Below are 16403 nucleotides of genomic sequence, written 5' to 3'. Positions count from 1 at the left end.
TCCTGGTTTATGAACCTCTTTCCCAAGCGGTTGGCCTGCTGTCTCCTGGTCTAAATGAACCTCTTTCCCAAGCGGTTGTTCTGCTGTCTCCTGGTCTAAATGAACCTCTTTCCCAAGCGGTTGGCCTGCTGTCTCCTGGTCTAAATGAACCTCTTTCCCAAGCGGTTGGCCTGCTGTGTCCTGGTTTATGAACCTCTTTCCCAAGCGGTTGGCCTGCTGTCTCCTGGTCTAAATGAACCTCTTTCCCAAGCGGTTGGCCTGCTGTCTCCTGGTCTAAATGAACCTCTTTCCCAAGCGGTTGGCCTGCTGTCTCCTGGTCTAAATGAACCTCTTTCCCAAGCGGTTGGCCTGCTGTCTCCTGGTCTAAATGAACCTCTTTCCCAAGCGGTTGGCCTGCTGTCTCCTGGTCTAAATGAACCTCTTTCCCAAGCGGTTGGCCTGCTGTCTCCTGGTCTAAATGAACCTCTTTCCCAAGCGGTTGTTCTGCTGTCTCCTGGTTTATGAACCTCTTTCCCAAGCGGTTGGCCTGCTGTCTCCTGGTTTATGAACCTCTTTCCCAAGCGGTTGGCCTGCTGTCTCCTGGTCTAAATGAACCTCTTTCCCAAGCGGTTGGCCTGCTGTCTCCTGGTCTAAATGAACCTCTTTCCCAAGCGGTTGGCCTGCTGTCTCCTGGTCTAAATGAACCTCTTTCCCAAGCGGTTGTTCTGCTGTCTCCTGGTTTATGAACCTCTTTCCCAAGCGGTTGGCCTGCTGTCTCCTGGTCTAAATGAACCTCTTTCCCAAGCGGTTGGCCTGCTGTCTCCTGGTCTAAATGAACCTCTTTCCCAAGCGGTTGGCCTGCTGTCTCCTGGTCTAAATGAACCTCTTTCCCAAGCGGTTGTTCTGCTGTCTCCTGGTCTAAATGAACCTCTTTCCCAAGCGGTTGGCCTGCTGTGTCCTGGTTTAAGAACCTCTTTCCCAAGCGGTTGGCCTGCTGTCTCCTGGTCTAAATGAACCTCTTTCCCAAGCGGTTGGCCTGCTGTGTCCTGGTTTATGAACCTCTTTCCCAAGCGGTTGGCCTGCTGTCTCCTGGTCTAAATGAACCTCTTTCCCAAGCGGTTGGCCTGCTGTCTCCTGGTCTAAATGAACCTCTTTCCCAAGCGGTTGGCCTGCTGTCTCCTGGTCTAAATGAACCTCTTTCCCAAGCGGTTGGCCTGCTGTCTCCTGGTCTAAATTAACCTCTTTCCCAAGCGGTTGGCCTGCTGTCTCCTGGTCTAAATGAACCTCTTTCCCAAGCGGTTGGCCTGCTGTGTCCTGGTTTATGAACCTCTTTCCCAAGCGGTTGGCCTGCTGTCTCCTGGTTTATGAACCTCTTTCCCAAGCGGTTGGCCTGCTGTCTCCTGGTTTAATACAACATCCACGCCCATTTCACACCATATAAGGCAACAGGAAATATCTTTCCTCGGGTGAAAAACGTCATCACATTCCTGCAAAACGCACATATGTCCTCATCTCTGAGCTTACAGCTGTGAACGCGGTGCTCTGCGATGCACCGCGCCACATGAACTGGTAGAACTGGTAGTTCTCTTCCCTCTAGGCTCACTGGTGGGCGGTGCTGCTGATGGGCATCAGGTACCCCGGTAACAAAATGTGCACATGCACGCTCTACAGTGGGGGGAAGTGCAACAGGCCAATAGCATGTGCACCAAGGCCCGCCCCCACTCGATCATGATTGGAGGAAGGCCCCTCTCATCCTGATTGGATGAAGGCTTTGCCACCCGCCACCAAAACTGAAACTAGGGTTTTTTGACCCAGGGGCTCACTGGGGACAGGGAGGAACTCCTTATATGGTCAGCACACTCTATAGTAGGGATTATCCAGAAAAAACGAAAAAATAAGTGATATTTGAATTAAGAAATTTAGATTTGGGGTTGAATATTAGGACAGTAACAGGGTTTCTCCTGGTATTATAAGGACAGTAACAGGGTTTCTCCTGTATTATAAGGACAGTAACAGGGTTTCTCCTGTATTATAAGGACAGTAACAGGGTTTCTCCTGGTATTATAAGGACAGTAACAGGGTTTCTCCTGTATTATAAGGACAGTAACAGGGTTTCTCCTGTATTATAAGGACAGTAACAGGGTTTCCCCTGTATTATAAGGACAGTAACAGGGTTTCTCCTGTATTATAAGGACAGTAACAGGGTTTCCCCTGTATTATAAGGACAGTAACAGGGTTTCTCCTGGTATTATAAGGACAGTAACAGGGTTTCCCCTGTATTATAAGGACAGTAACAGGGTTTCTCCTGTATTATAAGGACAGTAACAGGGTTTCTCCTGGTATTATAAGGACAGTAACAGGGTTTCCCCTGGTATTATAAGGACAGTAACAGGGTTTCTCCTGGTATTATAAGGACAGTAACAGGGTTTCTCCTGTATTATAAGGTCAGTAACAGGGTTTCTCCTGGTATTATAAGGTCAGTAACAGGGTTTCTCCTGGTATTATAAGGACAGTAACAGGGTTTCTCCTGGTATTATAAGGACAGTAACAGGGTTTCTCCTGGTATTATAAGGACAGTAACAGGGTTTCCCCTGTATTATAAGGACAGTAACAGGGTTTCCCCTGTATTATAAGGACAGTAACAGGGTTTCCCCTGTATTATAAGGACAGTAACAGGGTTTCTCCTGGTATTATAAGGTCAGTAACAGGGTTTCTCCTGTATTATAAGGACAGTAACAGGGTTTCTCCTGTATTATAAGGACAGTAACAGGGTTTCTCCTGTATTATAAGGACAGTAACAGGGTTTCTCCTGGTATTATAAGGACAGTAACAGGGTTTTCCTGTATTATAAGGACAGTAACAGGGTTTCTCCTGGTGTTATAAGGACAGTAACAGGGTTTCTCCTGTATTATAAGGACAGTAACGGGGTTTCTCCTGGTATCATAAGGACATTAACAGGGTTTCTCTTCCCTCTAGGCTCACTGGTGGGCGGTGCTGCTGATGGGCATCGCTCTCATCATGCTGATGGCCGGTTTCATCAAGATCTGCAGCGTCCACACGCCCAGCAGCAACCCCAAACTACCCCCTCCGAAACCTCTGCCAGGTAACTACCCCAAACTACCCCCTCCGAAACCTCTGCCAGGTAACTACCCCAAACTACCCCCTCCGAAACCTCTGCCAGGTAACTACCCCAAACTACCCCCTCCAAATCCTCTACCAGGTAACTACCCCAAACTACCCCCTCCGAATCCTCTACCAGGTGTTAACTACCCCAAACTACCCCCTCCGAATCCTCTACCAGGTGTTAACTACCCCAAACTACCCCCTCCTAAACCTCTACCAGGTAACTACCCCAAACTACCCCCTCCGAATCCTCTACCAGATAACTACCCCAAACTACCCCCTCCTAAACCTCTACCAGGTAACTACCCCAAACTACCCCCTCCGAATCCTCTACCAGGTAACTACCCCAAACCACCCCCTCCGAATCCTCTACCAGGTAACTACCCCAAACTACCCCCTCCTAAACCTCTACCAGGTAACTACCCCAAACTACCCCCTCCGAATCCTCTACCAGGTGTGTTAACTACCCCAAACTACCCCCTCCTAAACCTCTGCCAGGTAACTACCCCAAACTACCCCCTCCGAATCCTCTACCAGGTAACTACCCCAAACTACCCCCTCCGAATCCTCTACCAGGTAACTACCCCAAACTACCCCCTCCGAATCCTCTACCAGGTGTGTTAACTACCCCAAACTACCCCCTCCTAAACCTCTACCAGGTAACTACCCCAAACTACCCCCTCCGAATCCTCTGCCAGGTAACTACCCCAAACTACCCCCTCCTAAACCTCTACCAGGTAACTACCCCAAACTACCCCCTCCGAATCCTCTGCCAGGTAACTACCCCAAACTACCCCCTCCTAAACCTCTACCAGGTAACTACCCCAAACTACCCCCTCCTAAACCTCTACCAGGTAACTACCCCAAACTACCCCCTCCTAAACCTCTACCAGGTAACTACCCCAAACTACCCCCTCCTAAACCTCTACCAGGTAACTACCCCAAACTACCCCCTCCGAATCCTCTACCAGGTAACTACCCCAAACTACCCCCTCCGAATCCTCTACCAGGTAACTACCCCAAACTACCCCCTCCGAATCCTCTACCAGGTAACTACCCCAAACTACCCCCTCCGAATCCTCTACCAGGTGTGTTAACTACCCCAAACTACCCCCTCCTAAACCTCTACCAGGTAACTACCCCAAACTACCCCCTCCGAATCCTCTGCCAGGTAACTACCCCAAACTACCCCCTCCTAAACCTCTACCAGGTAACTACCCCAAACTACCCCCTCCGAATCCTCTGCCAGGTAACTACCCCAAACTACCCCCTCCTAAACCTCTACCAGGTAACTACCCCAAACTACCCCCTCCTAAACCTCTACCAGGTAACTACCCCAAACTACCCCCTCCTAAACCTCTACCAGGTAACTACCCCAAACTACCCCCTCCTAAACCTCTACCAGGTAACTACCCCAAACGACCCCCCCGGCCTCTGTCTATGGCCCTCATTTATCAATGGAGTGTAAACTCTGCCTTAAATTCCAGCGTGGGTTTTGGCGTGCGTTCACGTCGGCACGCCGTTTATGAAGTGATCCCAAACAGCTGATCCTTGCGTAATTTCAGTCGTAGCGTTGGTAAATGTGACGGCTGAAATCTATCTGGCACGCCCTATGAAATCAAGCCTCACCCTCGTTTTTGCGCCATGAACAACTGCAATACGACCAAACAACGTATGGAAACCATGGTTACATGATGGAAAAACTAGTTGTTTTGCAAAAAAAAACACTCATTGGGCTAAAAACGGCCATGCCCACTTGCCCAATTGTGCTGAAATCATCACATTTGTGATGACGGCAATGGCTGTTTTTAGCCCTCACATGCTACATAAAGCATGATGACATTTTGAATATTTTGCCTTCTATAGGTTGTTAATGGTCACATATTATGCCAATTATGAAAATTGCTCAACATATGCAAGTTATCATCCGGCAGTTTCTACATGCTGGGGACCCATACTAAACATTTATAACATAAAACGTTGGTGTACTCAACATGTCCGGGTTCACATTCTGGCTACTAGACTAAAACATAATAGAATTCTGATTTACTTCACAATTAGTTTCATTGCATGCAAAAAAAATATGCTCTCTCTCCACTCAGGAACAGGACGGTGTATGGAACTGTTTTAACCCATTCTGACCTGAGATCAGATTCTAAAAATGTCTTCTACATCCTGACAGTTTTCTGAAAAAGCTATGTTTCTATGTCAGTCGTTCTTCGATTTTTCAATAGCTAAAGTTAAATAGCTATTAAAATTAAATAGGTGTAATAATGACCTCTAAATAGAATGGTGTAATAATGACCTCTAAATAGAATGGTGTAATAATGACCTCTCTAAATAGAATGGTGTAATAATGACCTCTAAATAGAATGGTGTAATAATGACCTCTAAATAGAATGGTGTAATAATGACCTCTAAATAGAATGGTGTAATAATGACCTAAATAGAATGGTGTAATAATGACCTAAATAGAATGGTGTAATAATGACCTCTAAATAGAATGGTGTAATAATGACCTCTCTAAATAGAATGGTGTAATAATGACCTCTAAATAGAATGGTGTAATAATGACCTCTAAATAGAATGGTGTAATAATGACCTCTAAATAGAATGGTGTAATAATGACCTAAATAGAATGGTGTAATAATGACCTCTAAATAGAATGGTGTAATAATGACCTCTAAATAGAATGGTGTAATAATTACCTCTAAATAGAATGGTGTAATAATGACCTCTAAATAGAATGGTGTAATAATGACCTAAATAGAATGGTGTAATAATGACCTCTCTAAATAGAATGGTGTAATAATGACCTCTAAATAGAATGGTGTAATAATGACCTCTAAATAGAATGGTGTAATAATGACACCTCTAAATAGAATGGTGTAATAATGACCTCTCTAAATAGAATGGTGTAATAATGACCTCTAAATAGAATGGTGTAATAATGACCTCTAAATAGAATGGTGTAATAATGACCTCTAAATAGAATGGTGTAATAATGACCTCTAAATAGAATGGTGTAATAATGACCTCTAAATAGAATGGTGTAATAATGACCTCTAAATAGAATGGTGTAATAATGACCTAAATAGAATGGTGTAATAATGACCTCTAAATAGAATGGTGTAATAATGACCTCTAAATAGAATGGTGTAATAATGACCTCTCTAAATAGAATGGTGTAATAATGACCTCTAAATAGAATGGTGTAATAATGACCTCTCTAAATAGAATGGTGTAATAATGACCTCTAAATAGAATGGTGTAATAATGACCTCTAAATAGAATGGTGTAATAATGACCTCTAAATAGAATGGTGTAATAATGACCTCTAAATAGAATGGTGTAATAATGACCTCTAAATAGAATGGTGTAATAATGACCTCTCTAAATAGAATGGTGTAATAATGACCTCTCTCCCCACTCAGGAACCCTGAAGCGACGTCGCGCGCAGCAGCAGCGAGCTAACGCTAACGCCCAGGCGGTCCAGCCCCCCCACGGGGGAGGGGCCCGGGAGGCGGGGCCTCACGGGGGGGCGGGGGGGCATGGCCCCCCTGCCCAGAGACAGAACCACAACCAGAGGCCTAGCGGAGCGGCCAGAGCCAGCCAGCCTCAGAGACACCGGAACCAACCCAACCCCCGAGAGAACTATCAGATGGGCCAGATGAGGCGCTGACCCTTGACCTCCACACACACACACGCGCGCACACACACGCACGCACGCACGCACGCGCACACACACATGCACACTCCCCCCGCAATGCCTTGGCCCCTCCTTGTGCCTACAGTGGGAACACACACATGCATGCTCACACACACACACACAAATGCGTGCGCACGCAAACGTGTGCACACTACAGTGGGAACACACACAAGCGCACACACACACACACACACACACACACACACACACACACACACACACTCCATCCAAAGACAAAAAGCCCAACAACAAGTTGAAGTTCATCCATATTCCAGCTCTACTCTGATTGGTTCTAAACGTGGTCGGCTCTACTCTGATTGGCTCTAAACGTGGGCGGCTCTACTCTGATTGGCTCTAAACGTGGGCGGCTCTACTCTGATTGGCTCTAAACGTGGGCGGCTCTACTCTGATTGGTTCTAAACGTGGTCGGCTCTACTCTGATTGGCTCTAAACGTGGGCGGCTCTACTCTGATTGGCTCTAAACGTGGGCGGCTCTACTCTGATTGGTTCTAAACGTGGTCGGCTCTACTCTGATTGGCTCTAAACGTGGTCGGCTCTACTCTGATTGGTTCTAAACGTGGGCGGCAGCCATCTTTTTTTATATTTTTTCTCCCTTTCTGAAGGAAACGCACGCACTCACGCACGCGCAAATGTGCACACACAAACACACACACGCACAAACACACGCATGCGCACACACACACACACACACACACACAGTCTTGGTCATGTGACTGTACAGATTTAAATGTATCATAAAAGAAGAAAAAACAGTATTTTCTTCTACTGTAAAATGAAGAGTTGTTTTTTTTACTCTCAGGACTTCAAAAGGAAAAGGGTCTCCAGTTTGTGATTGATGTCGACTTGGTCCAATCAGAACTCCTAAATGTGGGGTCCATTTGGTTCCTTTGTACACTCAGAGTTACAGACCTGTAAGGGTCCATTTGGTTCCATGTGTTACACTCTCAGAGTTACAGACCTGTAAGGGTCCATTTGGACCCCCCGGTGGTCCCCGGACCCTACATTGAGAACCAGAATCATGTGATTGGTTGAACCAGGTTGCCACTTTTTATTGTTGGGTTAAAAAATAAATCTGTAAAAATACTAGTTTAGTATCTAGTATTTTAAATACTAGATACTTTAGTATCTAGTATTTTAAATACTAGATACTTTAGTAGCTAGTATTTAAAATACTACATACTTTAGTATCTAGTATTTAAAATACTACATACTTTAGTAGCTAGTATTTAAAATACTAGATACTTTAGTAGCTAGTATTTAAAATACTAGATACTTTAGTATCTAGTATTTTAAATACTAGATAGTTTTGTATCCAGTATTTAAAATACTAGATATTGTGACTAGAAGGGACCCTTTATTGTCTTTGATTCGTTTAGATTTATTTTGTTGAATATAAATAAATAACCACTAATTGAAGCCCATGGTTTTACCTGGTGAAGGTACAGCTAAATGGTTTTACCTGGTGAAGGTACAGCTAAATGGTTTTACCTGGTGAAGGTGCAGCTAAATGGTTGTACCTGGTGAAGGTACAGCTAAATGGTTTTACCTGGTGAAGGTACAGCTAAATGGTTTTACCTGGTGAAGGTACAGCTAAATGGTTGTACCTGGTGAAGTTGCAGCTAAATGGTTTTACCTGGTGAAGGTGCAGCTAAATGGTTGTACCTGGTGAAGGTCCTGCTAAATGGTTTTACCTGGTGAAGGTGCAGCTAAATGGTTTTACCTGGTGAAGGTGCAGCTAAATGGTTGTACCTGGTGAAGGTGCAGCTAAATGGTTGTACCTGGTGAAGGTGCAGCTAAATGGTTTTACCTGGTGAAGGTGCAGCTAAATGGTTTTACCTGGTGAAGGTGCAGCTAAATGGTTGTACCTGGTGAAGGTGCAGCTAAATGGTTTTACCTGGTGAAGGTGCAGCTAAATGGTTGTACCTGGTGAAGGTGCAGCTAAATGGTTGTACCTGGTGAAGGTGCAGCTAAATGGTTTTACCTGGTGAAGGTGCAGCTAAATGGTTGTACCTGGTGAAGGTACAGCTAAATGGTTGTACCTGGTGAAGGTACAGCTAAATGGTTTTACCTGGTGAAGGTGCAGCTAAATGTACCTGGTGAAGGTTCAGGTAAATGTTTTTTCCTGGTGAAGGTTCAGGTAAATGTTTTTTCCTGGTGAAGGTTCAGGTAAATGTTTTTTCCTGGTGAAGGTTCAGGTAAATGTTTTTTCCTGGTGAAGGTTCAGGTAAATGTTTTTTCCTGGTGAAGGTGCAGGTAAATGGTATTACCTGGTGAAGGGGCGGAGCTTCATATTGTGTCCATATATGGTGTACAGAGGGGGGGAGGAGGGGGTTTCAAGGCTAGGCGAGTCTAGCCCGGAGGTTATCCACGTTGTAAAAGTTGTACAGTACTTTCTGGAGAAATTAGCATTTCATTTGAAAATGAAATTACATTTTTGATACGTCTTGTTTTATGTTTTTGTATCTAATTCAGTCAGAGTAAATTGTTCAAAGATGTTCATAATATGTGACAAAAAAAAATAAAAAAAATAACTGCTTTTCCTCTTAAAGGACCACTTCACCCATTTCCCAAGCTATCTTCATATAATTGGTGCTCATTAATATGATGGACCCGCCCGTTGATAAATATCATCATCGGACATATTGTACCGTGCTTGTTTACATGGACATATTGTACCGTGCTTGTTTACATGGACATATTGTACCGTTTGTTTACATGCTCGGTTAGCAACCGTGTTAGCCACATGATTGACAACGACGTCACCTGATTTGCTACTATTTTCATTGGTTGGTGTGAACCAATCCCAGTTAGGCTGCTTTCAGTGTGAAGAATGAAGTGAAACCTTAATGTAGTGTCGAGCTAACTTCATGCTAAACCTTAATGTAGTGTCGAGCTAACTTCATGCTAAACCTTAATGTAGTGTCAATCTAACTTCATGGCTAAACCTTAATGTAGTGTCGAGCTAACTTCATGCTAAACCATAATGAAGTGTCGAGCTAACTTCATGGCTAAACGTTAATGGAGTGTCGATCTAACTTCATGGCTAAACGTTAATGGAGTGTCGAGCTAACTTCATGGCTAAACGTTAATGTAGTGTCGAGCTAACTTCATGGCTAAACCTTAATGTAGTGTCAAGCTAACTTCATGGCTAAACGTTAATAGAGTGTCGAGCTAACTTCATGGCTAAACGTTAATGGAGTGTCGAGCTAACTTCATGGCTAAACGTTAATGGAGTGTCGAGCTAACTTCATGGCTAAACCTTAATGTCGAGCTAACTTCATGGCTAAACCTTAATGTCGATCTAACTTCATGGCTAAACCTTAATGTCGAGCTAACTTCATGGCTAAACGTTAATGGAGTGTCGAGCTAACTTCATGGCTAAACGTTAATGTCGAGCTAACGTCATGGTTAGTCTGTCGGGCTATTAATGAGGAGCAGTTACATGAAGATGGTTTCAAAATGGTTGAAGGTATTTAGGCTTTTAAGTTATTTAATTTCTCTGCTTGTTGAAATGGAGTCATCTTCATCATCGATAGTTAAAAAAAACACTTGAGTATAATTAGGTGGAGTTCGTGTAATGTTTTCATTTCCTGTGTTTGTTATCTTGTGGCATGGTTTGGTTTGGCAGAAGAAATGAACAATAACCTGTACATTTTACTTTGTTTTAATTTCCTAGTCTTGGTAAAAAAAATGAAAAAAGGGGGGGGAAAAGGTTTTTAGATAAACGTGTTTAACTGAAATGTCCAAATTGAGTTGAAAATGTTGTTAGGTGACGTGGTCTGGGTTAGGGTTAGGTAGGCCCCAAAACTACTCTTAGGGTTAGGCTTAGCTTAGTCTAGCCTAACCCTAACCCTAAATGTTAGGTGACGCGGTAGGCCCCACAAACTACTGTTCACTGGTTAGGCTTAGCCTAGCCTAACCCAGTTAGGCCCAACTAGGCTAAGCCTAACCATGTTGTTAGGGTTAGGCTTAGGCTAGCCTAGCCTTAGGCTAGCCTAGGCCTAACCCTAGCCCTCCACTGTGTTCTATACAGTATCGCACATTGTTGTTCACTTTGAACATTTTTACTAAAGGAAAAAAAAGGAGAAAAAAAAGAAATTTTAAATTGTATTGTGCAAAGAGATGTAATTTTTTGGAGTACTTGAAATGCATTAATTAAAGACTCGTTCAAAAAGAGCTGTGTTTGTTGTTTGTAGCTCTGAACAGCTAACAGAACCTAGGCTACACTTTGTTTGTCAACAAAAGTGCTCTCACGAGTCACGACTCCAGCTGGAGCCCTAATTCAAACTCCAGCTGGAGCCCTAATTCAAACTCCAGCTGGAGCCCTAAACTATGCTGGCACCTCTTGGTTCTCCACACGTCCCAGACTCTTCTCCCTTCTCTAAAACACCCTGGACAACGCTCCACACGTCCCAGACTCTTCTCCCTTCTCTAAAACACCCTGGACAACGCTCCACACGTCCCAGACTCTTCTCCCTTCTCTAAAACACCCTGGACAACGCTCCACACGTCCCTGACTCTTCTCCCTTCTCTAAAACACCCTGGACAACGCTCCACACGTCCCAGACCCTTCTCCCTTCTCTAAAACACCCTGGACAACGCTCCACACGTCCCAGACTCTTCTCCCTTCTCTAAAACACCCTGGACAACGCTCCACACGTCCCAGACTCTTCTCCCTTCTCTAAAACACCCTGGACAACGCTCCACACGTCCCAGACTCTTCTCCCTTCTCTAAAACACCCTGGACAACGCTCCACACGTCCCAGACTCTTCTCCCTTCTCTAAAACACCCTGGACAACGCTCCACACGTCCCAGACTCTTCTCCCTTCTCTAAAACACCCTGGACAACGCTCCACACGTCCCTGACTCTTCTCCCTTCTCTAAAACACCCTGGACAACGCTCCACACGTCCCAGACTCTTCTCCCTTCTCTAAAACACCCTGGACAACGCTCCACACGTCCCTGACTCTTCTCCCTTCTCTAAAACACCCTGGACAACGCTCCACACGTCCCAGACTCTTCTCCCTTCTCTAAAACACCCTGGACAACGCTCCACACGTCCCTGACTCTTCTCCCTTCTCTAAAACACCCTGGACAACTCCACACGTCCCTGACTCTTCTCCCTTCTCTAAAACACCCTGGACAACGCTCCTCCTTCAGGCTCCCAAACTATGGAATGAACAACCCATTGAAGTCAGAACTGCAGACTCACTCCCAATCTTCCACCGTAATCTGAAGACTAACCTGTTCAGAATTGGCCTATAGAGCGTCGCAGTCCCGCCCCCTCGAGAGACCCGAAAATAAATCCCTGTTCATTTTCCTCATAGACTTTTCAGAAAGTATTTATTTAAAGACGTTTACGCCGCGGACAAAGCCAACTCTTGTCGTGACAATCATGACAATAAACACAATGTTTTGGGCCAAACAAAGAATTAGAAAGTAGAAAAAAACAGCAGGTTTTTCTTCTATAGCACTTGCCCAGGCTGTTTTTATTCTGTGATGTGTCGCCCTCAAGTGGACAGACTCTACATAGCAGGCTAACTACCTTTCTAAAAGGATTGTTCTGCATCCACCTTGACTGTAGTTTCTCAAGTGCCAAATCTGTTGCCCGTTTGTAACAATGATACAATTATATATATATAGGCCTATATATATATATATATATATATATATATATATATATATATATATATATATATATATATAATACAGGCTGCAGATGCCACTTTTTATGACACAGGTCATGTGACGTGGTCTCTGCACAGCCTTTATGATCTATCATCTACCCTTCTCTGACTTAGAGAGTTCTGCTTTAATAACTAAAATAACTGATCTACCTCCTGACTTAGAGGGCAGTATTATGCATGTCTTAAGTACCAGGTCTTCCTAACTTAAGACCTGGAGGCGTGGTCAATGCTGTTTGGCCACTCAGAATAGCCAAATGGCATTGATCACGCCTCCAGGTCTTAAGTTAAGTAATAAGACCTGGTATACTTAGACACGCATAATAGCCTACTGCCCAGATAGTTCTGCTTTAATAACTAAAATAACACCTCCTGACTTAGAGAGTTCTGCTTTAAAAACTAAAATAAATAACTAATCTACCTCATGACTTAGAGAGTTCTGCTTCCATCCATCTTCAACCGCTTATCCGTAGTCGGGTCGCAGGGGCAACAGCTCCACCAGAGAGCTACAGACTTCCCTCTCCAGAGTAACATTAGTGACTTCCTCCTGGGGGATTCCGAGATGTTCCAAGGCCAGTGAGTCGATGTGTTTCCTCCAACTGCGCCTTGGTCTGCCCCGGGGTCTCCTCCCAGTGGGACGTGCGTCGAGGACCTCCCTAGGGAGGCGCCCGAGAGGCATCCTAACCAGATGCCCGAACAACCTCAGCTGGCTCCTTTCCAGGCGAAGGAGCAGCGGTTCTACTCCAAGTCTCTCTCGTGTGACTGAACTTCTCACCCTGTCTCTAAGGGAGATGCCAGCCACCCGTCGCTTGTATTCGCGACCTTATTCTTTACTAACTAAAATAACTGATCGATCTCTGGCTTAGAGAGTTCTGCTTTAATAACTAAAATAACTGATCTACCTCCTGACTTAGAGAGTTCTGATTAGCAGCTAAATAAATAACTGCTCTGTATTCGAGTAGAATTCAGATATTGTTTTTGTACCAATAAATATGCAGGCCTTCAGTGACCTAGTGTAGATTAATTTAACAGATGTATAAAAACCTTAAGTATACACACAGCCTTAAGTAAAACCTTAAGTAATACACACAGCATACTTCTTAATCATTTATCCAACACAGTGAGCAGACAGAATCCTAGTTTACTGCAGGGTAACTTGTTTGATTCCAACTTAACACATTTTTCCCATTCTTCCAAAAGCCATTTTTAGTTATAATGACACGTTTTAGTCCAATCAACGCTCATCAAATAAACACAGATGCAACAATAACTCTTTAATATCAGGGTCGGACCAAATCATACAAAACGTAATACACACAAAAACATGTATTCCTCTTTTACATTATCATACTCGCAGCGGCCTGAATGTGTTCTCCATGGAAATACAACAATGCACTTCATACCTTTAATACTATGATTTACCCACATACAGGAAGTAGCCTAATAAGGGAACAGGAACCAGGAGAGACAGGAAGTAGGAAGTATATGAGAACAGGAACAGGAAACCAGCAGGGATGCTGGGCTCAACATACAGAGAAATGTATACGTTTAACAGGAAGTTAACACAACTCTAACGTTACTGAGCAACAAACAGGTACCGTTTCATATGTACACAATGTTAATATGTCATAATTATTATCATATGTACACAATGTTTATAGTCACAATAATTATGTACATCATATGAGAGTGTTTGGACTCATCCAAGGTTCACCAGAGACAACACGTAATGCACTTCACAGAAAACTACCTTACTTTAGTTATGGTGTTGTGGTCGTGTCGAGTCGCGTCGAGTCGAGTCGTGTCGCGTCGAGTCGCGTCGAGTCGAGTCGCGTCGAGTCGAGTCGCGTCGCGTCGAGTCGTGTCGCGTCGAGTCGTGTCGCGTCGAGTCGTGTCGAGTCGCGTCGCGTCGTGTCGCGTCGAGTCGCGTCGTGTCGCGTCGAGTCGTGTCGCGTCGTGTCGTGTCGAGTCGTGTTGCGTCGCGTTGTTCTGTTGTGTTGTTGTTGTTCTGTTGTTGTTCTGTTGTGTTCACCTTAGGATCCAGTGAGTGAGTTTTCTACTACATTAAACATTACTGTGTGTGTGTTGGCTGGTCTGTAACATCTGAACAGTTTCTAAAATGATGCTTTTTATTTTCTGTAGTTCGTTTGTTCCTTCAGGAGAACATGTTCCTTTAGGAGAACAATATGTTCCTTTAGGAGAACAACATGTTCCTTTAGGAGAACAACATGCATTCTGAAGCATGTTCAACATGTTCTATTATTCTATAGCATGTTGTTCCTTCAGAATAAAGGTATGTTCCCTGACATTCTAAAGCATGTTGTTCTTTCAGAATAAAGGTATGTTCCCTGACATTCTAAAGCATGTTCAACATTGATCTGAGCTCAACTTCCCAGACGTTCTTGTTCTTTCAGAATAAAGGTATTTTCCCGTTCTGAAACATGTTGTTCCTTCAGAATAAAGGTTCCCACTGCCTCCCAGACGTTCTGAAGCATATGTTGTTCCTTCAGAATAAAGGCTCCCAGACGTTCAGCTCGTGCAACATTAACCCTTTTGATCCTTCTTGTTATTTATTGCTCGTTAAGGTTCCTTCAGTGAACATGGTTTCAGTTTGTCAAAATAAAGGTTTTCACTGTGATCTTAAACAACAGCCATACAATAACAAAATAAAGGTATAGAGTGCTCTATAAAATAATAAAATAATAATAATAAAATAATAAATATAAAATAATACAGTAAAGGCCATGGACGACACAGAGGAACACGCATACATACAGTATTATACTAACATACATACAGTATAGACTATACTACTAGTATATACTACGTATATACTACTAGTATATTATACTACTAGTAGTATAATATACTACTAGTAGTATATTATAGCCTACTACTAGTACTTCAGACTCTCTCTCACACACACACAAATGTATCTGTACAAAAAACAACTGAAAAGTCAATAAATATCACATCACAATCGGACGAGACGACTCACAAAACACACAAGCATTCAGATCTATAATAAAACACTGTATGAACCCTAGATCTGTTCATACAGTAATACAATAATTATTATTAACAATCCATATCTATAATTATCTTAACACTGTATTTACTGTATGAACCGTTTTCACTTCTACGTGTTGTACGTACAGGTGTAGCAGAGGTTTCAGTTCATTATAGAAATCATTTCATAGAATATTCTTTCTCACAAGTATCACATCTAGTCATGAAATTATACACCGACAGCCACACAAAGTATTCCCTCTCCTGGTGCAGTCCAAGTACGTGCTGTACTTGTGTACTCTCCTGGTACTAGTAGTTGTACTTGTAAGGAATGGTAGGAGAAATAGTCAATGGGAAGAACAACCATTACGGTACGATATTAAATTAATCATTATGGTACGACACTAAAGCAGATCTGTCCTACAAAGCCCAACGTGCAGTCAAATATCCCGAAAGGTCAAATTAGTCTTCGGGATTTTTGGAGGATAAACAATTACCTCGAGAACAGATAGAGAATTAGTGTAATGTCACGTATTTGACAGTATCTCGTTTGGCTGACCAGTTAAAACACTTTTAAACGTTTCTTTTGTAGTTATTGCACTGCACTCTGCTTCTGTAGGACAGTACAATGATACATGTATGACATAACATATACTATATGTATATATTATATATATGTAGACTTATATGGTCATACCATATATGGTCCTAAACTTCCTCCCAGGTGGACAATGATACACTCACTGATTGGACGGTTTGTAGTCCTAACATAAAACTCACTGATTGGACGGTTTGGAGTCCTAACATAAAACTCACTGATTGGACGGTTTGGAGTCCTAACATAAAACTCACTGATTGGACGGTTGTCCTAACATAA

At 43.4% G+C, this 16403-nt stretch overlaps 1 protein-coding gene across 6 annotated transcripts in view; it reads left to right on the top strand.

Moving 5' to 3' along the window:
* LOC306918346 (disintegrin and metalloproteinase domain-containing protein 10-like) overlaps nt 1-9947 on the top strand; it is a 76039-nt gene extending 66092 nt beyond the window's left edge. For 5 of the 6 annotated variants that reach the window (XM_079531242.1, XM_079531241.1, XM_079531240.1 and 2 more), the window contains exons 16-17: nt 2956-3082; nt 6537-9947. In XM_079531242.1, coding sequence (XP_079387368.1) covers nt 2956-3082; nt 6537-6784 — 375 coding nt within the window. In that variant the 3' untranslated portion in view covers nt 6785-9947. The remainder of the gene's footprint in view (nt 1-2955; nt 3083-6536) is intronic. The other variant, XR_013789325.1, reaches the window with a different exon arrangement.
* Nucleotides 9948-16403: the final 6456 nt, after the last annotated feature.

The sequence above is a fragment of the Electrona antarctica genome (genome assembly GCF_951216825.1).
Source record: "Electrona antarctica genome assembly, contig: scaffold_93, whole genome shotgun sequence".
Lineage (NCBI taxonomy): Eukaryota > Metazoa > Chordata > Actinopteri > Myctophiformes > Myctophidae > Electrona > Electrona antarctica.
Note: the sequence above shows the minus strand (reverse complement) of the source record. Positions and strands in the feature narration are given on the sequence as shown.